At 44.1% G+C, this 26,850-nt stretch overlaps 1 protein-coding gene and 1 non-coding gene across 2 annotated transcripts in view; one reads left to right on the top strand and one right to left on the bottom strand.

Annotated features, from left to right (window-relative positions):
* KIF5C (kinesin family member 5C) overlaps positions 1-26,850 on the top strand; it is a 145,378-nt gene that overhangs the window by 21,961 nt on the left and 96,567 nt on the right. The window contains exon 2 of the mRNA XM_054562730.1: positions 26,072-26,162. Coding sequence (XP_054418705.1) covers positions 26,072-26,162 — 91 coding nt within the window. The remainder of the gene's footprint in view (positions 1-26,071; positions 26,163-26,850) is intronic.
* LOC129062007 (small nucleolar RNA SNORA66) lies at positions 8,627-8,759 on the bottom strand. The gene has a single exon (XR_008528247.1). It is a non-coding gene; the product is annotated as a small nucleolar RNA SNORA66 (small nucleolar RNA).

Raw genomic sequence — 26,850 nt, forward strand, 5'->3', positions numbered from 1 at the left:
TTAATATTCCTCACTTACTTACAGGTTCCTTAAAAACTGGTTCAACAGATTTCCTCCACCAAGTAATAGGGATTTCCTCCCCCTGAATTCCGTGAGGTCGTGTCTCCCCTTCTCCCCTGTGCACTCATGGACTGCTCCCGCTTTCGTGGCTAAATATGGGATGGTCCTGGGGCCGTGAGGCCTCAGGATGATCTCAGATCCCATTGAAAACTCGTAGTCTAACAGCTGCTTCATCCGGCCCTCTTTGAGGCTTGGCTGAAACCAATACAGAAACAATTCAGGCTAGTAGCTGCTCCAGCATTTGGCTGCTCAGCCAGTTTTATTGAACCACGTCCTACTCTTCAGGTACAGTGTTTGTTCCTTGGAAAGCTGTCCTGCTGATTTTGTGATTTTTTTTCCCATTTGCCTTCTCTGCAGCACAATTCTCAGTATTCCCCAAAGATGACTCTGTTTTGACAATACCTTCTATTTCTCAGACCTCGAAGCAGATGGTTTGCCTGATAATTTACCTCCCCTCATTCTTATACCCACATTATTGTGGACACTCTTTGTCCGATAGCTGCCTTGCCTCCTGGTTTCTATTTAAGTCTTACAGTCCAGTGATCAGTGGTGCAGGGAATGCCTTATCTGTGTTTATTGTTCTCAAAACCTTGGAAGTCAGCTCTTAAATTGTCGCTTATTCTTTCCTTCATCAGTAAAGGCAGACAACTGACAATAGGCCCCTCCCTGTCTGCTGAGAGAATCCTGTGAGTGCCTCTTCCCCATCACAGGGATGGTCTGCCTTTGCCTCTTCACAAGCTCCCTGGCTCCTTTCTAGCAGTTACTTTAATTGTGAAATGAAATTTGCATTTTGTCACTTCCATAGCAACATCAGTCAAGGAATCAATACTTGAACTTTCTAATTACAAACTGCCTTGGGGAAAGACTTTAACAAATATTTAATTGGTGCTTTCTCAATAGATAGCAGGGAGGCACTGGTGACAAAGAATGGAGCTGGAGCTTATAGACGGTGGGGGTGGGGTGGGTAGAAAGAAATCATTCAGAGGCCGTGGCGGTGCAGAGCTGGAGGGCTAGCACAGGGGAGGGACCCCATGGAGGGCACCTTGTCTAGAGTGGGGCAGGGGGCTGTACTGGAGGAGCCTTCAGAGGGTGAACTACCTCATGAAATTCATTACTGGTCTCTAACAGGAACAGGATATCATAGCATTAGAACATGTATAAAAAATCATGCATCACGGTGACAGGAAGCAAAGGGAGATGCTGAGGTGGGGTTGACTGGAAAGGGACACAATGCGAGTATCTTACACAGGATCTTATCTTAGGTGATGGTAACATGAGGGTACAGGATTTTCAAAGTTATCTAGTAGAATACTTTAAATCTATGCATTTATTACATGGAAATTAAATAAAATTTATTGTGAAAAAGCTCGCTATGTACTGATGTGGGGAAAGATCTTCAAGATATGTTGACTGAAAGAAGCAAGGTGGAGACAAGTATCTATCGCGTGTCATGCTTTGTGGTACAGAGCGGGAAACCAAGACTGTCTGCCTGTCTGCCTCTGTCTGTACAGGGGGCTCTGGAAAGGCAGGTGTGGGGCGAGCAGCAGGGGCTGGCCTGGGAGTGCGGGCGGGTGTGGCTGGCCCCGGGGTGGGGGGGGAAGGGAGGGCGGGCGGGGTGGGGGGTGGTAAGGCAGAGGTCTCACGGTGTACCCTTTCATACTCTGGTATTTGAATCATATAAACATATTTCTTATTCAAAAAATTAAAAAGAAAACATTGAATTCGTACTAGGGAGGTTTTAAACTGAAAATATAAATGGTATCATCCTTTATAGCAGGTTATTTACCAATTAAATGTTTTTAAGGCAACTTCCTCTCGGCACTGCCCGGCAGCCAGCCGCCCCCGTGCCGAGCACACGCCCAGCAGGCCCCTGTCAGCGTGGACCAACCCCCACGCCCCGCCCCAGCTTCCCCAGCTCCCAGACTCCTTCCCGTCAGCCTCTTTGGCACTTCAGAGGAAACGTCATTTGCCGTCCCTTGAGGAACCTGGATAATGGCCTATGTGAGACAGGGCCTCAGTCACAGCCATTTCTTACAGAGTCAGTATCCTCTACAGAGACCAGAATACTTAAAACAAATATAAGCAAGGTATACTTTTTTTAGATTTATTTTTTATTTTAATTGTCTTTACTGAGGTATCACTGACATATAATAAACTGCACATATTTGAGGTATATAATTTGATAAATTTTGACATATGTATACATATATGCAACCATCACAGCAGTTAAGTAATGAACATATCCGTCACCCCCCCAGAGTCCCAATGTCCCTTTGTAATCACCCCGACTTCTCCCTCCCTCCCACCTCCATCCTCCCCCAAAATACTGATTTGCATTCTGTCACTAGAGATCAGTTTGGTTTGTCTACAGTTTTAAACTCTTTTAAAAAAGGTTTTATTTATTTATTTTAGAGAGAGGGGAAGGGAGGGAGAGAAACATTGATGTGCATGAGAAACATTCATCAGTGGCTTCTCACAGACCCCCAGCCTGGGGATTGAACCCGCAACTCAGGCATGTGCCCTGACCCAGAGTCAAACCAGTGAGTTTTCATTTGGTGGTACAATGCCCAACCATCTGAGCCACACTGGCCAGGGCCTCCCTGGCCCTCTTTCCCCGCATCGCATTGTCTCCTTTTTTTAAGCAGAGATGGGCACCACCTTCTGTGGTTGGTAGGCCACCAGAAGTGCCACTCACATTCCTGTATTTCCCCTCATTTCTCTGAGTCCTGGGTTTTCCCTCCAACTGGTCCTACAGGCGTCAAGGCTAAGAGGGCCGATGATGCCAGGGGACAGCTTTAATCAGCTCCTGCAGTCTCTGTTCCTTTACGTTTCTTACCTTTCAAATGAAGATGCTGCTATATAGTTTTTCAGCTGGGGACCTGGGGAGAATGGGAATGTTCTTGGAGTACTTGTATATTTCGATAGAGCCTTATAATAAGAGCATCTTACATCACTTATGTGTATTATCTCTTAGATGCTTTGAACCTTTTCACTGCATTATACTCAAGATATATTTTATGTTCTTCATGGTTTTAAACGCAAACATCTTTCCCTGGCTGGTGTGACTCAGTGGGTTGAGCGCCAGCTTGCGATCTGAAAGGTCGCGGGTTTGACTCCCAGTCAGGACACGTGCCTGTGTTGCAGGCCAGGTCCCCGGCTGGAGGCGTGTGAGAGGTAGCCAATTGATGTTTCTCTCACACATCGATGTTTCTCCCCCTCTCTTTCTCTATAAAAAATAAATAAAATCTTTAAATGAAAACATCTTACAAAAAGAACTTAAGTAAAAATAATTCTTGACCTCTGCAGAGTTTTAGTCCCATACATCATTCATGGATGGCATACTTACACCTTCATCCCCTAAAACTCAGCACTTATGGGCTGGCAATGGCTTCTTGGAGCACTGGGTGAAGAAGAGTTGTAAAGCTGTCCTTGAACTGTACTTGAACTTTTTGGGCAAGTGTGCTGTGATTGATTAGTGATGTCAGCGATGGTGAGCAAGAAAGAAGTGAGCATAGTTCTAGGCATTTGCTAAGCTTGTCCTAGATATCCCTACCTAAATTTCTCTGTATCTCACCCAGTGTCTAATGCTGTTTACTAAGTACGTGCTCAATAAATATTTGTTCCTATTGCTTTTTTTTTTTTTTTTTTTTGAGTTTGCTCTTCTGGACCCTTGGCTTTCCAAATAAACAAGTCTACCTCCAAGAGCATAGCTGCTGACACTGAAGCTCATTCCTGCAGAGTTTAAGTAGCACAGTACAAGGCACTACATTTTTGTGCCCTTCTTTCTTCCTCCTGGGCTAACCTCCTAGGGCGTTATTGTTTGAGCTCTGTGCAGGCATTGGAGATGAACTCTAACAGGCTCTAGGCAGATAAGAACACATCCACATCACTGTTCTTAGCAGCCCTGGTTAGAACCTTGAAGTACTTACATGGATGTGAAGCTTTCTGTTCAAATAATAGTGTTAATGGCTCATGTTTCAATAAGATGCCAAATGCCCAGGTAGTGTTCTAAGTGTTTATCTATATTAGCTCATTTAATCCTCACAAAACTCTATGCAATAGTTACAGTTATCTTCCTGGCTCGAGCTCAGGGAGGTTAAGTAACTTGTCTAAGGTCACACAGCTGCCAAGTGGTAAAGCCAGGTTTTCAGCTTTGGGTGGTCTGATCTTAACCTGTCTAATCAGTAAGGGATGCCGAGCCCTTGGGTAGAAGGCAGAGACTTGCATGTCCTTGGGAAGTTACTGCTCTGGGTCCTCATTTCCCATCTTTAAAATGTAGGATTGGGTAGGATTGCTAAAATGCCCCCAAGCCCTAGTTTATTGGATTCTAAATTACATATTGAAGATATCTTTGAGCCACCCTAGTGCTCACCATGAAATTTGACCAATAACTCATGCATGTGCTGGAGATGTATAGGTTGAAATGAAGACTTGAACATTCTCTCAGCACACACCAGAATTGTAGCTTGTCAGCTGAGAGAAACTTATTTTCCCAAACAATTAGAGGACACCAGTAATTATGCTTAATTACATATTGAATGGTTTTCCTGTTGTGTCAGCCCATTGTCTTAATTGTGCTTAAAGCAGCAGGCTATTATTTTGAGGTTTGTGAGGTTTAAAATTGCTCTGTGCCTGGGCATCGGGGGAGCAGAAGAGTCAGGAGCATGGGCTTTGGAGTCAGACAAACTTGGTGCAAACCCTGGATCTGCTGCTCACTGGGAATCCGTGGCAGGCCCTTTACCTTCTCTAGATGTCGGTCTCCCCACATTGGGCACAGTAATGGCACCAACCTGGTAAGACTGTGCAGATTGAAGAGCATGTCTGTGAAGTGTGTGGTGCAGCCTTTGGGGTGTAAAACCTTTCAGATGTTGGCTGCCATATTGTGTACAGCTGTCTGCAGAGATACTGTCCTGGGCAGCCTCTGGACTCATCCCAGTCGCTGGCCCTGGTGGAGAACTCCATCTGGGGTGGATTTGTGCTCTAGTTTGGATGGACTGCTGATGTTCTGCACAACTTATGATGTTTTGCGTATTTTTTTTTTGTCTATCGTTTTTCAATTTATATTTATAATCTCATTTTCTGAGGACATGTAGGATGGAGGAGAGAGATGGTTAGACATCAAAGAAGTCACAGTTGTAAGTCCCCTGAAGAGAACCATAGGGGTATGAGAACTAATCCTTGTATTTAGTTAGAAAATTATGTTCATAGTTGATAATTTTAGGCAGTACGCAGCCATGGCTTTAGATAACATAGAATCACATAATGAAAAGTTATTTTCTCTTCATTCCTTTTTCAGCCCTTGTTATTCTGCCAGAGAAAGCCTCAGTTTGGTGCTAGTCTTTAATCTCTAATACTTTGGAATTTTCCTTTTAACGAAAAGAAAGATGTGGTCTTAGGTTTGGAGCCCCGGGTGGGCAATGGTATCTAAGTAGATTTCATTAATACTGCTTTGGTTTCATTGTATTTATTTTTACTGCCTTCTATTTATAATATGTGACTTTTAAAATATATAATAGTAATATGCAGGTGTCTTGGAAAGTGTATTTAAGGAAAAATGAATTGATTTAAAGGACACTGCTACGTGGACATGGCAGCAGTGTGGTGATTGTTGGGAGGGGAGTGGGTGAAGGTAGAAGAGGGTGTAATGGTGATAAATGGCGATATAAAAAATAAAATAAAATAAATTATTAAAAAAGAAAAAAGAAAGGAAAATGCTAAATTAAAGGTTTGTGGATGGCACATGGCTGTGGCAGAGATTGTGATGGCGGCCACAACTCTGAGCTGGGGACCAAGGGCTTATAGAGGGCACGGGGATGGAGGCTTTATCACAGGTAAGGCCAGTGTTCAGAAAGAAGAGGAAGGGGAGGTGCTGGTACTGGAAGGAGGCACGGAGTCTGTTCTGCTTTTTTCCGAGAAGCTTGGTGTGTGATGAGAGCCCAATAAGAGGAGGTAGAAACAAGGTGGATGGGATGTTCTTTGTTTCGTAGAACAGCAAGAATGTGGGCATGTTTTTAGCTAAGGGAGGAAGGATTGGCGCCGCCGCCTGTGAGAGGGGATAGCGGGAGCCAGGGTCAGCGAGGTGGGAAGAGGGGCTTCCCTGGGGTGGAGGGGAGAAGGAGCAAGACTTGGCCCTGGGCTGGAGGAGAGACGGAGGTGAGGAGAGAGAGAGAGAGGGAGATGTTGCCTCTTCGCCAACCAATAAATTCTGCGAGGAAAATTTAGCCAATATATTGATGTTTAAATAATTCAGCAAAAAAATAGGGATGAGTGAATGTATAAGTGCTTAGAGGGAAGCAGATGGCTACCAAAGTGGAGACTGAGGGAAGCGAGGTAAATAACCTCATCGATCCTTTGGAATTCCCCGCGGAGAGTGGTGTTTTGAACTGGTGCTTTCCTGCAGGAAGGGCTTGGTGCTCAGGAAAACTTGAAGCTGAGAAAACTGAGATGTGCAATGACAGTAACAGCTGCTTTTCAGACCCACTGAGGGCGGATTAGCCTAAAGTCACCCTTTTGGGGCCTTCTGGTGCACTCTTGTGAGGCTTCTTTAATTAAGGAAGTACAGTAAAGGGAGCCGGTCCCTTAACAGGGGCTTATCTGCCATCTGAGGGGAAGCCGGGAAGTCTGTTGCTTCCCTCAAGGCATTGGCTATCTGGTGTGAAAATCTTGGGCTTCAGACCATAGGCGCACTCATGCACCCAGCTGTGGAATTGTGGGCACAGGATGGGCCAGCTCACTCTGCAGCTGAACCCAAGCTTTGCCCATTAAGCCAGGACGCTGAGGTCTCTTCTTGTCTGGATTGCTGATCCCACATGCATATGTCCCTTGCACCTTCTTCCTTGGTAAACTTGAGCATGTGGGAGCAGAGCAACAACTGGGGCTGTAAGTCACTTAATCCAGGGTGAACACATTTAATCAAGGGAGAAAAGCAAAGTCATTTTCTGTGTATGGCGCCAAGCCCAGTGCTTCCTGACATCATATCCAGACCTGGGGCACCAGTGGAAGAATGGGGAGACGAAGGTGAGGAGCCGACTGCTGTGGAGCTGGCCTTTGTGGCTCAGGTGGACCTGAAGGAGAAAGGTGGGGAGGTTGGGAGCAGAGAGCACCTATGTGCCCCACCCCTCCTGTCTTAGTGAGTGGCTCTAAGTGGTTAGGCAGTTGAAGTGGTTAGAGACCTAAGACATGTGCCTGACCCTGGACCCTCAGGGTAAAAGCAATTTCCTGTCTTGGTTCTCTTGGAGCTCCTCAGGCTGGAAGCCCCTGTGGGAGTCTCCGGGCAAGCTCTGGCTCAGGTCTTGCCATTGCTACCACTTACACTAATGTTTTGGCTGGCCTGGCTTTCCTTTACCTCAGTACTGCCCGCACTCACAGCTCTGCAATTGATCTGGAAAAGCCATTCTAGTGTTTACCAGGATTGAGAGTAGACTTTTTTAGACTGCGCAGATAATCGCTTTTAGAATCACTATCAATTTGCATTTTCCAGAGAAATGCGTCAGAGAGGGAGCCCTTAGGCAAGGCTCCTTCTCTCTGGAGAGTTGCCGTTCAGCTGGGGAGAAGATATATGTTCTCAAAAAAAGAAGCTAAGCAGAGAAAAAAGATTTCTCCTCAGGTGGGATTTGAAATGGTCCTTGAAGAAAGCAGGGTTAAGAGAGGCATTTGTGGGTTGGCAGACAATCAGAGGAGACCCCAGAGCTCCCCGGGGCTCCGCAGGACACCACTGCGTGTGCGTTCTGCGCCTCCGTCTTCGCTGGCCAGGCTGAGGATGAGCGCCTTGGCTTCTCCTACGCTTGGGGAGAGGGAATGCAGCTGCCTCAATTTATTTAAAAAATATCCTGAATATGTGATAATTAATCACCCCCCAAAGTCCCTCCCCTTCAGACAAAATAAAGCTGGGACAATTAATCCAGCTTCCTATTTCTGACCCTCTCGGCCATCTTAAAGGCCCTGTCTGGCCTCACAGAAGAGAGGCCAAGAACATGGGCCTCGTTCCACCCGACAACCTCTGGGTAACTTTGTGCAAGTCATTTAACCACCTGAGCCTCAGTTTCTCTACCTGTCACAGAGGCAGCCTAACAATACCAGTCCCGTGGGGTCGGCTGAGAGTTCAGTGAGGTGATTTCTGCAGCACACTCCCCAGGGTGCCGCTTCTAGCAGCAGAGAATTGTTCTCTGTTACTATCGTTCCCCACATGGCACTTAGAATCGGTCATAACTGTCTGGTGAGGTGCTGATTACCACTGCTAACACTCTGAAGGCTGCTTAAAATAGAAAAGAGTTATTTACTTTGCCTGAGACTTCGCATTTTTTAAGCTGACACTTTTTTTTTTATTAGACAGTACTCTTACAGAATAATAAAACGGAATGCCCCTCTGAAGTTGTCTATATAATGAGGCCAGTGTGGCACAAAAGCAGTGAAGTCCTTGAAAATAGCAGCCAAATTTCCAGTGTCAGTTTAACCTTAGCATTTATCGAGCTTTAAAGGACCTAGGAGGGAAAAAGCACCGTTCTTTCCTGCTTCTTTGCCTTCCCCATGAGACCCTGGATTCTTTTCTTTCCTTCTCACTTTTTTGCACTGTACTAGAATGGAATGGACCACCCCAGGAGCTTCTGAGGCCAAAACATTTCTGTCACTACCATGACTTTAGCAGACCTGGTTCCCTTCCCTTCTGCAGCATCATGCAGACTTAGGGATCGAGTTTGCATCGACCCTGGATTCTTGGTGCCTGGGCACTGTGGCCTCGCCATTGGCTTCCTAGGATCTAGCAGGTTGCCTGAAACAAGGAAGCATCAATAATTATATGCTAGATAAATGAAAGTATTTCTACTGAGAAAATTTTGAAAAAAATGGGGGAAATTGAAGTTAAGTCAAACATAGACAAGTTTAGGGAGTGAGTGCATGCAGTTCATAGTCACTGCAACATCTGCAGTTACTCTCCCTGCGGTGAAGTCTCTTTGGACCTCATACGTGCTGTGGGTGAAGGGGTGTGGGCATTGGGGTCAGGCAGACCCGGGCTTGATTGTGGATCTGCCAACTGCCAGTGAAGTGACACTGGGGAATCAGTGGGTTCTTCCTGTCATACTGGGTGGTGATGGCACCAATTCTGTGGAATTGTTGAGGGTGTGAAAGATGCTGACATGAGGTACTTGATACTCCTGAACTCTCTTTGCCTTGATTTCTGAACTGTTTGCATGACTCCACAATTGGCTTGCTTAAACTCGGAGGTCAGAGGAGGAGAGGCGGTCTCTAGGACTGTTTGTAGAATAAGGATGAATGGACCTTTCTGTCCTGGGGAGCCTTGATATTGGGCGGACTTCAGTAGGTAGTATGTGCCCTGTGACTTGGGCATGAAGCTCAGTTTATCAGACTCATGGGTATTTACGATAGTTCATCATGCGGTTCTTTTTTTTTTTTAAGTTAAATTCATTGGGGTGACGTTGGTTGCTAAGATTATATAGGTTCAAGTGTACATTTCTATGATCCATGATCTATATATTGCATTGTGTGCCCACCACCCAAAGTCAAATCATCTTCCATCACCATATATTTGGCCCCTTTCCTCTGCCTCCTTCTCTCTGGTAACCGCCATACTGTTTTTGAGTTTGTAAGTTTCAGGTTTATATCCCCCATGAGTGAAATCATATGGTTCTTAGCTTTTCCTGACTGACTTATTTTGCTTAGCATAATATTCTCTAGCCCATCCATGTTGTGGCAAATGGCAGTATTTCATCTTTTCTATGGCTGAGTATTATTCCATTGTCTATGTACCACATCTTCTGTATCCACTCTTCTATCGATGTACAATTTGATTGTCTCCAGGTCTTGGTCATCGTGAATAATGCTGAAATGAGCCCTGGCCAGTGTAACTCAGTGGATTGAGCACTGGCCTGCAAACCAAAAGATTGCTGGTTTGATTCCTGGTCAGGGCCCATTCCTGGGTTGCAGGCCAGGTCCCCAGTTGGGGGCATGTGAGAGGCAACCAATTGTTGTTTCTCTTGCTCATTGACGTTTCTCTCCCTTTCTTCCTTCCCTTCTCTCTGAAAATAAGTAAATAAAAAAATAATGCTGCAATGAATATAGAGGTGCATTTATTTGTGAGTAAATGTTTTCAAGTTTTTTGGGGGTAGATACCCAGGAGAGGGATTGCTGGATCACATGGTAACTCTATTCTTAATTTTTTGAGGAACCGCCATACTGTTTTCCTTAGTGGCTGTACCAGTTTACATTCCTACCAGCAGTGAATAAGGGTTCCTTTTTTCTCCACAACCTCTCCAATACTTATTACCTGTCTTGTTGATAATAGCCATTCTAACAGGTATGAGGTGGCATCTCATTGTAGTTTTGATTAGCATTTCTTTAATAGCTAGTGAAGTTGAGCATTTTTTTGGATATCAGTTGGCTATTTGTATGTGTTCTCAGGAGGAGTGTTTGTTGAGGTCCTCTGCCCATTTTAAAATTGGATTGTTTGTTTGTTTGGTGTTGAGTTGTATGAGCTCTTTATATACTATGGACATGAACCTCTTGTTGGAGCTGTTGTTTGCAAATATAATCTCCCACTGCCTTTTTGTTTTGTAGGTGGTTTCTTTTGCTGTGCAGAAGGTTTTTAGTTTGATATAGTCCCATTCATTTATTTTTGCCTTTCCTTTCCTTGCCTTTGGGTCAAATTTATAAAATATTCTTTATGACCAAGGTCCATAGTTTAGTACCTTTGTTTTCTTCTATGTAATTTTTTGTTTCAGATCTTATATTTAGATGTTTGATCCATTTTAAAATAATTTTTATAAATGGGGACAAACTGTAATCTAGTTTCATTCTTTGGCATGTGGCATTCCAGTTTTCCCAGGACCATTTATTGAAGAGGCTCTCTTTTCTCCATTGTATTTGTCTTCTTTGTCAAAAATTATTTCCCCCAGCCCTGGCTGGTGTGACTTGGTGGTAGTGTTGTCTCATAGACTAGAAGGGCGCGGGTTCAATTCCCAGATCAGGGCACATGCCTGGTTTGCAGGTTTGGTCCCCTTTTAGGGCACTTGCAAGAGGCAGTTGATTGATGTTTCTCTTTGTCACTTTCTCCTTCCCTTCCTCTCTCTCTAAAATCATGTCCTCTGGTGAGAATTAAAAAAAAAAATTATTTGCCTACATACATAATGGCTTTATTTCTGGGCTCTCAGTTTTGTTCCCTCCCAGTACCCTTGACTGTTTTCCAGTGCACTGAATGCTTCCTAACTTGAGGCTGCGCTTTTTTTGGTTACCTCTACCTGGAGCTCTCGGCCCCTTGCTCTTCCCGTGTCTGGCAAACCTCCTGGCCTCTGCCCTGATGTCACATGCTCAAAGCCGTCCTCCCTGGCCCTCTCTATTGTCATCACATCACATCACAACACAACACTAGGTGAAAATAGCTTTGTTTTGATGTGGTTCCTTATTGCCTGTCTTCTTCCACTCTGTTAAAATGAAAGCTTCATAAAAACAGGGGACTCATGTCTCATTGCTGCTGTATTCACAGTGTCTGGAACAGTACCTGGCACACGAAGGAGTCTGTGAGTATTTGTTGAATGAAGCAGGGAGAAGAGATACTCTAAACCTGTGAGGATGTATGAGATCTGTTCAGCTGTGTGGAAGAGAGTGCTGTTTTTGCCAGTGTCTGTGAGGATGGGGTAGTGTGGAGTGGAACCTGAGAGGGAGCTCCCAGTACTCATGGGTATAAGAAAGAGAATGTTTCTGTGCTCGTGACAGAAATCACCTCTAAGGCAGAATCACTTCTAATGTTGGGTTGTGATGGCACCTAGGCGAGTTGGATCTTTGTGGTTGAGAGTGCATAGCGGTGGGAAATCATGAGCTTTGAGATCAAATCCTCCTGTCTCTGCGACTCATTAGCTGTATGACTGTTACTTACTGTCACTGAACTCTTTTTTTCCCCCACATATAAAATGAGGATAGTAATGCAAACCTTCTAGCATTGTAGAGATTAAAGATAGTCTACACCTGACACTTGTACCTGCTCAATAAATGGCAACTTTTATTTTGGTATAAAAATTCCCAAATGCTATTAATTTCAGGACATAGCATCAGAAATCCAATTTTTTATGAAATCCAATTTAATTAAACAACCCTTGAAACCCTTGTAATAATTATCATAAATACTTCAGTGAGTCCTAAAATGGGTAAGATAGAAAACATATTCCTAAATAACTAAAAATCTATAAAAGGGTAATATAGGTTATAATGCTAGTAATAAATATGTGTGCAGTGTTTTGCCATTTGTAAACTGATTTTTTATGTCTTTTATTAGTTGATTCTCTTGTTAAGCAAATACAATTTGGGCCTTGTGACTCCAAGCAAATCAGGGACCTCTCTGAACCTGACCTTGTCACTTATAAAATACAAAGAGTGATGGTCACATTGTTAGAAAGTAGTTGCGAGAAGTCTAGGACCCAGAAAAGCATAGGGTGTAGCAGGTGAGAGTCACTCAAATCCATTCGCCCTTTCTCACCCCAATTTCTGATCCCAGACCCTGCTTTCTTCCCATAATATGGTGCTTCCAGATGACTGTAACATGAAGTAGTTTGTGATCAGAGACCTCCTGGAAGCGTATCAAAGTGCCATGGGAGTTCAAAGAAGGAGAGGGAAGGAAGCAGCGGGCAGGAGTGGAAGGGGTGGAAGGGGAGAGAGAGAGAATGAGAATGAGAGCGCCTGTGAGAGAGGGCATTTATCACGGAAAGCTTCATTTTGGAAGAGATTGCATTTGATACGAGTTTTAAAGAACAGGTGGTGTTTTGACAGATAACAAGGTAAAGGTATCAAGATGCCATTCTAGTTAGAGATAATAGTTAGAGCATTGAGGGAGATGCAGGAAAGTTGCTGTGCGTGTGGCCCTAGAATGTTGGGAAGGGAAGGACCCACTTTCATGGGCTGTTAAACAGGTTTTGTATTGTGGGAAGCATCTACCCTGAAGGCATATGTACAGTAGGGAACCCTAGCAAGTGAGTGAGAGCCATTTTTTAGGAGCTGGGCAGCAGGCAGATGGATTTGGCAAAGGATGTAGAATGCACTGGAGGAAGAGAGACAAGCAGACCACGTAGAAAGCTCTTGCACAAAAAGTAATAAGGATAATTGAGATGCAAAGCAAGAGATGGACCAACTACTCTGCGGCAACTGACAGTGGTGAGGGAGAGCTGTGGGCAGCGTGACCTTAGGTGCGTGGGGACAGTGGTAGAAAAAGGTGGAGAGGGAGGAAGAAGAAGGCTCCCTCTTCAACATACGTTATTTAGGGTATTTGGGAATATCCAGATAGGGGCTTTAATCAGACAGTTGGTAACAGGGGTTTGCAGCTCAGGGTTAGTGAGAGACTTGTGTGTTTTCGGCACACCGCTGTGGCTGAAAGCACAGGGACGTTTGGAGAGTAAGGAAGAGGAAGGTACAAAAGAGAAGGGAAGAGGTGTGGAGAGAGCTGGGGATGTTTTATAATGGGAGTTGCTGCAGGAACTAGCGACAGGAAGGGAAGGGGGAGCCGACAGAGGCAAGAGTGCCGAGTGGGAGATTGCAGCGCCCAGGGAGGAGCCAACCAGAGTTTCAGCAATGTGGTCTGGTGCACAAGGTCTAGGTGGTTTGTAAATTTTGAGGACATTGAAGCCAGTCAGAAGCCTGAGATTTGATGACTAGGAGGCCGTGGAGCTTTTTAAGAAAGCAGCTGAATGAAGGCAAAAATTAGACATGAGGATGTGAGGTGGAGGGATGAAGAAGTGAGGCAAGAGAAGACCAAAAACTTCCAAGTGGTTTGACAAAAGGCAGAGACGGGGCAGTAGTTTGAGGAAGGACAGAGAAAAAAAACTAAGGGGAGAAGATAACACAGGCTTCTCTTTCCTTTCTTAAAACATGCTATGAATGGGGAGATAGAACATGCTATTGAAAAGAAACACAGGCTGAGAATTGAAGAACACAGGGTTCCCTTCTCATGGATGAAGGTACCAGCAAGCAGTCAGTCCTTCAGGTGTCTGCGTGTGGGTGTCTATTAAATAATCATTGCCCTTGATAGATGAGCCAGAGCTGCTGGAGTAATGGGTTTCAACAATTATCTGCTGGTCCATCCTAGGCCGATTGTGAAGGAGATGGCATTTTCCTTTGGTGGCTTCCGCGTCACCCTGATTTTTCCTGCTGGGCATGGGGGAACAACCCCCGCCCCCCAATGCCTACTCAGAAATGAACAATTTTTTAATCTCTCTTCTATTAACTAATGAATCTGATAAGCTAATTGTTGCTCCTGGCAGAAGACTAGAGGACTATTTCTGATAGTAGCCTTCTGAAACAGTGGTCTCTCTCTCATTGTCTAATTCATTAATGGCTCACATGGTGGAACTTCAGGTCAGGAAGCAGGGGCAGGAGCAGACGGAAGAAGTATTTGGAGATTTTTGCTCTTCAAATTCTACCTTGTTTGTGGCCACTCAGCCCTGCCAGTACCTTGGGCACTAAAAAAATAGAATCCTCCAAAAAATTAAAAGTCTTTAAAAAATATAAAACTTCTGTGTCAGCTATACGTAAAACAGCTTAAAATTTTTTTTTTCCTGGTTACAAAATTGTGGCTGAATTTAATGACAGATCTTTAAAATAATTATTTTTTCCTTGTGTGCCTCATGTACTTCATCTGCCAACTGGGAAATCCGCTTTTGCCTCTACGGGTCAAACTTCTCTTCTGCTGAATGAGGACAGAGTTTCACTGGACTGGGATGTGCAAAGCTTGTGTAGCCCGAGTTCCAGCCCATCTAGCCTAAACCTGGTGGGCTGTGGAAGAGAGGTTTAGTTTACACCAAGCTGCTCCCCTTTTACAGTGCTAACACACCCTAGTCAGAGGGTGGCACCTTGGACACTAAGGTGGCAGAGCTACCCTGAACGTAATGCCTCTTGCTGGTTTTGTTTAATGTAATTAGTCTATTTTGTGGGATGTACTTTTCTGTACTTTACGGGAGTTATTTTATCAGTAATATGTAAAAGTAAGCCATTGTATTCTGGGTTATACTCTGTCATGTTCTAAACCTAAATACATGGTATTCTTAGAAAACCTATAGTTGGGATTTAAATATGTCCCTAGAGGATCAGTGACAAGATGCAATATGGTGTTAGGGTAAAAGGAATTCTGGATCTTAGTCTCAAGTCAAATTGTTGCCTTTCATATGGTCATGGGAAGTTATTCTTCATTTCCTGAAAGGGAAGCTCATATTCCTGCCCAGCCTCTAAAATCCTGAGAAACAAATAGAAATGAGGGACCTGAACTTACTAAAAAAGAAAAATTGCTGTTCAATACAATTATAAAATTATAATTTTATAAGCTGTTTCTGCAGAGTGAAAAAAACCTGTAGAATATTAATAACTATATGTGCCATACCTAGCCAAGTGAAGGTCTGGGCCAAACTTTTTCTATTTCATTTTTAACTACAGAGAAGATAACTTTTACAGGTGTTACCATGCGGCGGCTGTGTTGGAGGTGCCGCCTGAGTCTCAGCACAAGTGGGAGAGGTTTGCTGAGGGACAATTGGACTGAATTGCAAGGAGCTGAGCCAGAAAGCTGCCGTGGGGGCGAGATGCCCCAGGAAGAAGGCTCCGTGTTGTTGCTAGCTTCTGTTTGGCAGAATAATTCATACATTCTCCCTGTGTGGAAACAGCCTTTTAACCTTTTCTCCAGTGAGGAAGGTTTGGTTTTTTTTTCCCCCCAGCTTTGACTTGGCAGGAAACCAGATCTGCTGAAATAACCATTGTAGCAATTTTCATTTATTTCTCTAAATATATAGAACACTGAACACAGTCCAGTTTACAGTTTACCTTCTCTCCTGCTGTATGTGGTCCAGATAGAAGCCACTCTTACGGGGGGAAACCCCAGGACCCCTGTGCTGCTCATTGTTATTGCAGCATAGAAAGGTCCGATCTCCCGCTTTACAGGCAGGAGGATGCCCGGGACATAAGAGATAAAGGAAGCCTTGTGGAGGGTGACGTTCTGCATCAGAACCAGTTCACCTGACTCTACAAATCCCTGCATCTTGGTAGATTAAGGTAAAGAGCAGGTCAAAGGCAAAGATTGGGGGGGAATTCATTGTATTTTGGTATGAAATGAAAATCACATCAAAAAGAACCGTATTTTTGAAGTACAGATTCCATTAACTTCTTTAACAGAAGTAACACCTCTGTCTTCACTTTGCCTGCTAGCCAGGCAGTAATTCTGAATTTCTTTATTACCACTTGGGCGGTTCGCCTTCCCAGAGTGGTTTTTCATAGCTGTCTGCGATCTTGACAGCGCTTGTGTATCCACACAACAGGACTTTGGCAGAAAGGAAAGAATTCTAGCCTGGTTTCCTCCTGCAAGATTCATTCTTCTGTGCTGCCTTTGTTCATTCTTGAGGCTGCAGAGGTTGGCATTGCCTTGGCAACTCCATTAGAAGCCAAATGCTGCTTTATGGATGTCAGTTTCATTGTAGCCTATCCTGGGAGCAGCCTTGGCTTTAGCCAGAGCGGGCCTCAGCCACCTTCCCTGGGACACAGAGCCAGTGAGGGGAGCGGAATGGCAATGTTTGGATCCAGCTCTGGCTTAGCATGTATATAGCCAGTCACAGACTCATCCCAGTGTCACCGGGGGCAGGTGGCGGAATGGCGAGAAGATGGAGTTGGAGTGGAGGGTTCAGCTGGCGGGAGAAATCAGGCTTCTTGGCCTGGGCGTTTCCTTGTGAGGCCACATTTGGAGGTCACGTTTGCAGGTCAATGGGCTGGGGAGAGGATATAACAGTGACAGGACAGAGCTGGTGGTCACCGTCAGGTACGGAATGCTTCTGCTCAGTGAGCTTTGGGAATTCGCAGGCCAGCTCGAGAGAAGTGGGAAGATGGGTGATGGGATGAAGAATTGTGAAAGGAGAAGAAAGAGAGGGTGACTCAGTGATGGCTAAAATCTTGGAGGTGGGGGTAAAAATGGTCAGCGACAAGTGAAGCGTCCAATACCCTGGGGAGATACAGTGAGTATGAATTCCCTTCCTCCCCCCAGCAATCCCAGAACCATTTCCTGATGCCCTGGTGCCCTGGTGTCCTGTGTCTGACCTCCCTGGTGCTCACCTGGCAGGCCCTAGGTGTCTTCACATCCTACACACTTTTACTGAGCACCTACCCTGTGCCATTGTGCACCAGGCCCCCTGCTAGGCCTGGGCGTTCAGGAGTGTGTATTAGTGATCTGGGCAGATGGGGCCCTCGGGCCTAAGGTTTGGCAAGTAACCAGCACCCTGTTTTGAAGAAAAAGGTACCCTTCCCTCTAGGCCAGTATCCCAAGCTCACCGCTTGTTAAATTTTAACAAGGATTTCAGTATTCACTCACCCTTTTCTCTGGACATGAGCCAATTGTGATAGCTCCACATGCAGCAGTGATTCAACAATCTGGAATCTCTTAGGACCTACTGAATGAAAGTAAAAACCAAAACAAAACAAAACGTCCAGGATTTTTGTTTTGCTTTGGCCTTCCCAGAAACAGACCCAGAGATAAGGATTCAAGTCCCTTGGGAGGTGGATCCAGGAAACGCTGATGAAGAGTGGAGAGGTGAGGCAGGGCGTGTCCTCGCGCAGGCTACCACCACCTGGGGAACGGGAGTTTCCTGGGGGCGGGAGGGGAGCCAGAGTCACCGCCCTCCACCTCCGCCCCGAGTGAGGGAGCTAACGATTCGCCACGTTTACGACTCCTCTCGGCCATTGGTCGAGGACTGCTGGGTTGGTGGTGGGGAGGTGCTGGCCTTCCGCAGGCCAGACTGGGCTCCGCAGCCAGAAACCCCCCAGCAAAGAGATGCTGGTTCTGGAGGCAGGACCAGCCTGCAAGGAAGTGGTGATGATTGCGAGGGTAGGGTTGGGGCCCTGGAAGCATCTGCTTCAGGTTTGCAGCTGGCCTTAAACAGAAGTTTGTGGGAAGCTCCTCAGCCGTAATAGCAAAGCCAGCGAGTCTGTGAGTGCCGGCACAGACACAGCTTCTCGCTTTCTTGAACAGGCTTTACGGCTAAATATTGAGATTTTATTTATTTTTAAAGAGTGCAGAGGATGGCCTTGGAGCAAACTAAATTTTTCTAGGACACTTAGAAATTAAGTGGCCTAGCAGACCTGTGGGCCTGAAGATGCCCGAGTATGTTGGCACTTGGATGTTGTAAGGGCACCAGCATGCCAAGTCCATGAGCTGGTACATTATAATACAAATGCCCAGTATAAATTTGTACGAAGTTTTTATTATGGAACAACACTGACCACACCATGAGCATCTCCTATAACACCAGGCACTGTAGTAGATCCCTTATTCACATAAGCACATCTAATCCTCACAGGAGGCCAAATTGTGGACATTATTGGCTCAATTTTACAGATGAGGAAACAGCCTCAGAGATGGTAATGATAACCAAGTGTATTTGAATACCTTTCTGCCTTCCTTGGGCAACACTTAGTACTGGTTACTGGAGTGAGGAGCACAGAAGGCCTATCCTAAATTCCTTCATAAGTCCCCTCCTCCTGACCCACTGTTCTCCTGAAAGCATGTGGGTGTATATAATTTATACGTTCTATCAGATGATTCTCTCATTTTGGGCCATTTTATAAATGCTGAGATAATAGCACAACAGTGTGTTACAATGACTGGAGACATTTCTGTATCCATAATGTATGTTAAAATGTATTTCATGATATGTTAAATATCAATTAAAAAAAGTTATCCCAAGATATATATCAGCATCACAAAGAAATACCATGCATACTCCAGTAGGATGGTTCTAATAAAGAAGATAGACAATAACAAGTGTTGCCAAAGATGTAGAGAAATTGCAACCCTCATTCAACTGTTGCTAGCGACCTAAAATAGAACAGCCACTTTGGAAAAACACTTTGTTAGTTCCTCAAACTGTTAAACATAGAATTGCCATATGACCTAAAAATTACACTTCTAGATATATGCCCAGGAGAAATGAAAACACATATCCACATTAAAAACTTTAAATGACTCTTCATAGTAGTGTTCATAGTAGCCAAAAGTAGAAACAGCCTAAATATCCATTAGTTGATGAATGGATACATAAATGTGGTAAGTGCATATATGATTCATGATACAACATGGATGAACTCTGTAAACATGCTAAGTGAAAGAAAGCAGTCACAAAAAGCTACATATTATGAAATTCAACTTCATGAAATGCCTAAAACAGGCAAGTCTATAAGGAAAAAAAAAACAACAGAGTTGCCTAGGGCTTGGAATTGGGAGGTTTGGGAGGCAGTGGCTCATGGGTATAAACAGAGTTTCTTTTTGAGGTCATGAAAACTTCTGGAATTTGTGGTGATGGTGACCATTCTGACAACCACTGAATTGTACACTTTTATTAAAGGGGTGAATTTTATGGTATGTAAATTATATTTCAATAAACAAAACAAAACATCTCTGGCAAGATATTTGTGTTGATAAAACATGAGTATCACCATTCATCCAAGGACTTCTGCTTTTTAGTTAATGTTTTGAAAACTTTCTCTCAGGTTGTTACCAAAGTCCTTCATGCTCTCTGAGTTTATCTTCTTTAATTTCTTCTTGTGCAAACAAGTAAAATGCTTTACTGATGTTGTAACCTTGGACATCCTTGAAGTCCTTCAGCACAACACAAATCCATACAACTTTTAGGAAGGAAACATCTGTCTTTCTCTTTTTCTCTCAGATAAAGGAAATTTGGATATTGAATACTTAGTTCCCCAAGTGAAACAAAGTTGCCATGGGGATGTAGGCTGCTCTTTGGCCTTGGTGTGTCCTGTTCTGGAGGACAATTCTAGGTCCAATGCTTCAAGAAGGCAGATTTAAAATCGTAAAGACGCAGCTTGCTAACAGTCGGAGCTTGTGGAGTTTTGAGCAGGCTCACCATCACTTGTCAGGCCACGGAGGGGGGGTTGTGCATTGAGAGGAGGTTGGACTGGCTGATTCTAAAGGTCATGCCCTCTAAGAAGCTGGGATTCTTATTCTCCAGCTGTACTACTCCAGTTCTCATAGCAATGATGCTTTGTTCATTGAACGAATCAATTATATATTGGAAATAATTTAGAGTTGATTGGGAGGAAAGCAGGCAAAAAAGGACCAGAGGCTCAGGCTTGTTGTTTCCTTGATGTTTGGAGAGAGCAATGGATTCTAAAGCCAGAACTTTTAGAACATTAGATAGGCAGCCAAGAAGTCAGGATTCTAGGCACAGATCTGCAGCTTACCGAACTGGCTGGGTGACTTTTGCAAACCATCTAACCACACCAGATCTTGTCTATTTGTAAAACATAATGTTGGTTTGGGGCGGCCTTGAAGGAACTTTTGGCTTTGAAAAATTCTAGAATTTTTCTTAATAACTTCACCTTCCCATAGCAAGTCTTGCATCTGTTTCTTCCTAGCCTCTGATTGGCTTTTGCCTGTTTTTAATTCCTTCTGTGGCAAGGAGGGTTTGCCATGTGCATACCCACTGTTTTTCCTTCGTTTTGTTTTGCCATCCTGTCCCTTCCCTGAACTTAAGACCTTCTTTCCTCACCGGTTTCATGTCAGTCCACATGCATCGTGGTTAACACTTTCCTGACTGCTTTACAGGCTAGTAGGGAGGCTGTCTTTTTCTTACCTTATTAATCACTTACTTCAGTCTTTCAGATTAGTCTTAGAATCTGCTGTTTCATATGTATCTTATTTTTCCAATAAATTTTAAGACGCTTAGGAAAACAGCACAATTTAAAGAAAGAACACGTAATTACAATAGCCAAGACCTGGAAATAGCCACATGCCCACCAGTAGATGAATGGATAAAAAAATCTGTGGTACATTTACACAATGGAGTACTACGCGGCTGTAAAAAAGAAGGAACTCTTACCCTTTGCAATACATGAATGGACCTGGAGATTATTATGCTCAGCATAATAATCCAGTCAGAGAAAGACAAATACCATATGATCTCAGTCATATGTGAAATCTAATGAACAAAATAAACTGACAAAGAAAATAAAACCGAGGCATGGATACATGGAACAGACTGACAGATCTCAAAGGGGAGGAACTGGAAGAAATTAGCCAAAGAACATATATACATATATGCATAGTCCATAGGCTGGGGGTGGCGTGGGGGCTGGTTGGAGGGAGAACAAAGAGGGGGAAAGTAGTCCCCCTCCCGCCCAAAAAAAGAACACTTGAAACCAGAGCCTCCAAATTATTTCCCCAAAGTAATAGAGCTGATAATGTGACTGGGTCTTAGTGTTCCAGTTTGTGGAATGGGAATAATAACACCCACCTCAGAGAGTTACTGTAAAAATTAAATGAACATATAAAACGGTTTGACCCCGCAGTGGTTGGTGATGGCGCTGGTGGACAGCTGGAGGCTAGCATAGGCCGGAAGAACTTACCTCCTGGACTTTTAGGAGTGAAGTCACACAGACACTTGGGGAGGAGAGTTAATGATTCTTCTCCGTAATCAGTTCCTCTTCCTAACACTCCTCAGTATTTAAAGGCAATTCTACACAGTGAGTTTAAACCTTGCTGTTGAAATTTGTCATTTTTTGTTTCTTTCTTTCTTAATAAAGACAGAAGGAAAGTCATTTCAATCATTGGCCCCCTTTGGCCACGCTCCTCGGTTGGTCTTAGGGATTGTTATTAGATTACTCGATGATCTCCTCTTGGTGAGTATTACTTTCCGCTTCCCTAACACCCCTCCTGGTGCCCATCTTCTAAACCCTTAAGTGGGTCTTCCGCTTTCTCCGTCTGGCTGGGGACCAGTTGTTGGATAACAGGTCAAATGTATTAATAGGAAGGCCATATGGTGCACAGACAGTTTGCGCTCAACAGCCTGATAGGAATTCTGGTGGTTTGATTTTTTAAAAAATTTTAACTATAAAAGTGTAAGGACCATCTGCTGTTATTTTTTTGCGTGTGGTAAGTTCTTTAGTTACTCTGCTCGTCTGCAGTTCGCGCTGCTCTCCGTGGAGGCTTCCGTGGCAAAGCTGGGGGACTTTATCTTCAGCTGCGACGCACGTGGAGTGTGTCCTGTCCAGATTCCCTTTATAAATTGCAGCAGGTCTGCCTACATGTAATTAGGTCTTGGGAGTTCTATGGCTTGTCTTAGCTGGTTACATGATTTAATTATAGTGGTTCATTTAATTGGTTGAAAATAGGTCACATACAAATTGCTGTGGAGCAAACCAAACAGGGTAATGTGATAGTGGTGCCCGGTGGGCTGCCTCAGTGAGGGTCACCGTGGCCCTCAAAGGGGAAGATGTTGGAGTTGACACCTGAAGGGTGACAAAGAGCAGCCAAGTGAAGATCTGCAGTGAGAGAATTCTAAGGGGGAGGAAGAGGTAAGAGCAAAGTCTCTGAGCCAAGGAGTAAGCATGGTACAGGAGGAAGTCCGGTGGGCTGCCCTGTCGTGAGGTGGAGGGGCACGCAGGGAGCGGAGCGTGCAGACGGTCCGGGACAATAGGGGCCAACAGAGGTTAAGGGAGGAGATACGGTCATCTGATTTACAGTCTAGAATGCTCCTCGTCACTAGTCAGTGGAAATTGGATTGCTAGGAGCAAGAATGGAGGCAAGAAGACCAGTGAGGAGGCTATTGCTGTTGTCCAGATGAGAAACACTGGTGGCCTGGACTAAGGGCGTGTGGTGTTGATGGTGAGATGGGATAGAATTTAAGATATATTTCAGATATGGGATCTATGGAATCTACTGAATGATTTTAGTCAGAGTAACTGGGTGATTGATGGTGCAGTTCTTACTTAGATATGGAGGGCTTGCTGGTTCTTTTTTAAGTGGAAAAAAAAAAATTTTTATCCTCACCGAAGGACGATTCTTTCCCATTGCTTTTAGAGAGGGAGGGAGGGGAGGAGGGAGAGAGAGAAACATCAATGTGAGAGAAAAACATCAATTGGTTGCCTCCTGTATGCTCCCAGACTAGGGATCGTACATGCCTGGACCAGGGATCGAACCCACAACCTTTCAGTTATGGGATGATGCTCCAACTACCTGAGCCATGCTGGCCAAGGCTTTTTTGTTAAGTGTGAGATGGCTCATGGACATCCAAGTGAAGAACGTCCAGAAGGCAACTGAGTACATGAATCTGAAGCCTAGGTGGATATGGAGGCTGAGGTGTCCATTTAAATTATGTGAAGGTCAGCAGTGTAGACAGAGAGGAGGCTGAGGTCTGAGTGTAGGACACACCATCAGTTAAACGTCTGGAGGAGACACCAGCGAAGGACTCTTGACAGAGAGTAGCCAGAGAGGTCGCAGAGACCCCTGCGCTGCATAGGTGGCTGGAAAGGAAAGTGCCTCCAGAAGGAGTAAATGGTGACCTCATCATTCAGTGTCAAGTGTTAGCACCCAGCACCTGTATTCAAATGTAATCCCAAAACTTTTTTCGTGGCTACAAATTTAGTGACAACCAGAGCCAGTGAGCCCAACGCCGGCCCACAGAAACCCTCAGCCACAGTGGGATCAGAAATGAACAGCCTTGTCTGGGAGACAGGTCTTTGCCTAAGTCTCGGCCAGGATTTGTGAGACTTCTCGACCATTATTACCAAAGCACCAAATCTTTGCTGGTGTTGTTTAATGGCATTTGTATATACAGCTGGTACGGTGATTCCATAAATCAGTCCTTTGAAAATAATACTGGCTAAATTATAAGTCCAAGACTCTAAGGTTCATCTAAATAAGTCTGTAGCCAACTTGATGCATGCGTGAAAAGACACATAAACAATGCTTATGTTTTTCACTACTTTGTATGCTAATCTGGCAAGATAAGTCTCATTTTCTAAATGTTATCTTTTCTTAAAGGCAGCTTCTGCTGGGATTTAACTTTGGCTTATGGAAAAATGTTGTATGATCTTTTTGTCATTTGGTAAATGACATTTAATGAGTAGAGATTTCTTGCCTTCTACCTCTCTTAAAGTGAAAGTATAATATACATATCAAAAATGTTTCAAGTCTAAGGGCAATATCGGGGTGTCCTATCTTTTTGTACCATGTGCTATGATGTAATAGGTCATTTTTCCTGCTGTATTAAGTGCATTTTCTCTAAAACACAAAGCAGGGTCATGCTGTAAATGGGATGGTTGATTTTACTGATCATAATCAAGTTTGGAGAAATAGTGGATTTTTTGTAATTAAGCTAAGCTGCATTTTCTTTCCAGAAGTTTCAATGGGTGACAGATACTTAGGCAAACTCTGTGAATGTTTTATTCTTACCTTCTTCCCTGCTGCATTTAGTTGAGCTTTACAAATGGATAAAGCTAATAAGAATGTACTGGACTGATAGTTGGCAATAGATCGTGGTGAGGAATAATCTCTTGGTTATTCAACCAAATACTTGGTTCACTTATGGAACGAGACTTGCTGGGAACGAAGTGTCAGAAAATGATTTCTTTCCAAAATTTTAACAGAATCACTTCCACTGCTTTATAGAAAACCAACATTTTATGGTACCTTGAAACTCTCCCATTTTTTCTCCAGTTTGAAATAAGTTACTGCAAGCTGGAAGTAGCTTCTTTACTTCGTTGGCTCAACCCTGTTTTCAAAGACTGAAGCTCAAGCATAACACCTAACACACAATGGACTTTACCTGTGTGCAGCTCTGCCCTCGTCATAAATAAGTAAACGTTAGGCCAATCCGACAGCTGTGTGCTTCGTTTTGTGTGAAGGTTAAAGGATGTAACAAGCCTTGTCTCTGGGTCCCTCACAAGCTGTTATCTTTCTGAGGTGTCAGACTGTCCTTGGGTGGTTCCTAGTGTCCAGAGCCATGCGTAGGAGGCACAGGGTGGGGGTGAAGGTGGCTCTGGGCACTCCTCTTTTCTCCCTTCTCTCCTCCCGCCCTCCCCGGACCACTTGGGGAAAATAAAGTTGAAGGGCCACCTGGGGGGATCAGGCTGTGGGTGGCATTGTTGCGGAAAAGGTGCTATTACAGCGGTTCTCCCAGGAAGAGACTGTGTCTGTCTTACCCATCCCGTCTCCTAGTGCTCAGCACTGTGCCTAGCATGGAAATGCCCAATAACTCCTTGTTGAATGTTGAGCGATTGGGTGTCAGGGTTCGTTCATACAGTGCCATGTGGAGCTTCCCAGTCCTGTCTGACAGTTACATCCTTGATTCTCGTGGCCCAGAGTCAAACAAAATCCCAAGACCCCACACTTGGAAATCACTTGATTAATTGTAAGGAAGGGCTTCCTTTGTCTCAGAAGCCTCCACCCAGCTAAGACACCACTTACGCATGTGAAGAAAACACTAGGATTCCGTGGGACGCAAAGCAATAACATCTTTCTAAGGAGAGCAGCTTCTTAACATCTGGCCACGTCTCCCCGTCGAGTACAATCCCAGCACACGACCTTGGCTAGTCGTGCCCTGCATGAACCGGCTCCAGCTTTCCTCTTGTATCTACCACCTTCAGGCCCCTTCTGTCTTCTCCACCCTCTGGAATGTTCTTCCACAGCTCTTCTTGTGCCCTGGTCTTTCTGATCCTTTAAAGATCCACTTAACTGGTACTTCTTCGGCGAGGTCTGCTGTGCCTTCTCTATCCATTCGGTCCCATTATTTTATACTTAGGCATTTTGCATTTTCCCCTGTGGTTGCTTTCTTGCCTATTAGCTATCTGCCACACTTGATTGAGTGCTTTACATGGGCAGGACTGTTCTGATTTGGGCAGCATCTAGTCTAGTGCCTGGTTCAGTGTAAGCTCTCAATAAATCAATATTAGTTCAAATTAGTGAATGATGCGCCAACCTATTTTTCATCAGAAAAAATCGTTGAAGTTAAAAAAAAGAAAGATGCTTTTTTCTTTCTTTTTTCTTTCTTTTGTCAGAATTTCAGCATGTAACATATAAACACGATGTGTGTATGGTTCACTCTATAAAGTTCCCTAGTCTTAGAAAAGGACTGTCTTAAAGAATAGGGTTGGTCATTTAGTGTCTGTTGCTGACTACTACTATTAGTGCTTTTTATTTCTAATTTTTAATATGTTTTTTTTCTGCCCTTCTTTTTCTTTTGTCTTCCCCTTTTAGCAAGGGAAGCCATATGTCTTCGATAGAGTGCTGCCTCCCAGCACGACCCAAGAGCAGGTTTACAGTGCGTGTGCAAAGCAAATTGTCAAAGGTAAGTGCTATTTCTTTATTTCCTTCTGGGCCTTTCAGAGTAATTGAAAACATTAAGTGATATTTGCAGCCTAAGAATCAATGTGCTTTGACTGTAAGCAGAGGCCTGCTAATTGGAAACCCCGAATTACGGCTCAAGCTCTGGGCCTGATTTGCTGTGATGTCAGGCAAGGTATTTAACCTCTCTATACCTCCTTTCCAAGAAGGTTTTTTTAGTTTTTTTGCCACCTTTTTGGAAGAGCTATTTTATCATCTAGGAACTTCAAAGCAAGGTAAGCTATGATCACACGTTTTCTGTAATGATTTTAAAATAGTACTGCAGGTAAAGGAGCTCCTTTTTCCTTTCAAAAAGAAAAATATATATATACCTGATGCTCTAATTGTCCATTTTCGGTTGATTTATTTGGTGCCTCCGATTCTTCACAAGAAGCTTTGAATGTGGAAAATTCTTGTGCATCAAGAAATTCTCTACAGTGTCATAAAATCCCCTTACGTGCTGGTTATTGAGCTGGTTTTGCTACCCAGCGTTCCTTAATTAGACTTTCCTCTCACCCACTTTCAATCATCCCACTCAGATCCCGACATTTGTTGCTACACATTTATTCCTCCAGATAGGTAGCCTGCAGCCTAAATTTGTGTCTTGGCGATCTCTCCTTTTCCCTGGGACTGGCCTTGGCCCTGAATGATTT

This window comes from Pteronotus mesoamericanus, unplaced genomic scaffold (genome assembly GCF_021234165.1).
Source record: "Pteronotus mesoamericanus isolate MK-2021 breed Mesoamerican mustached bat unplaced genomic scaffold, CSHL_Meso_final scaffold_651, whole genome shotgun sequence".
NCBI lineage: Eukaryota > Metazoa > Chordata > Mammalia > Chiroptera > Mormoopidae > Pteronotus > Pteronotus mesoamericanus.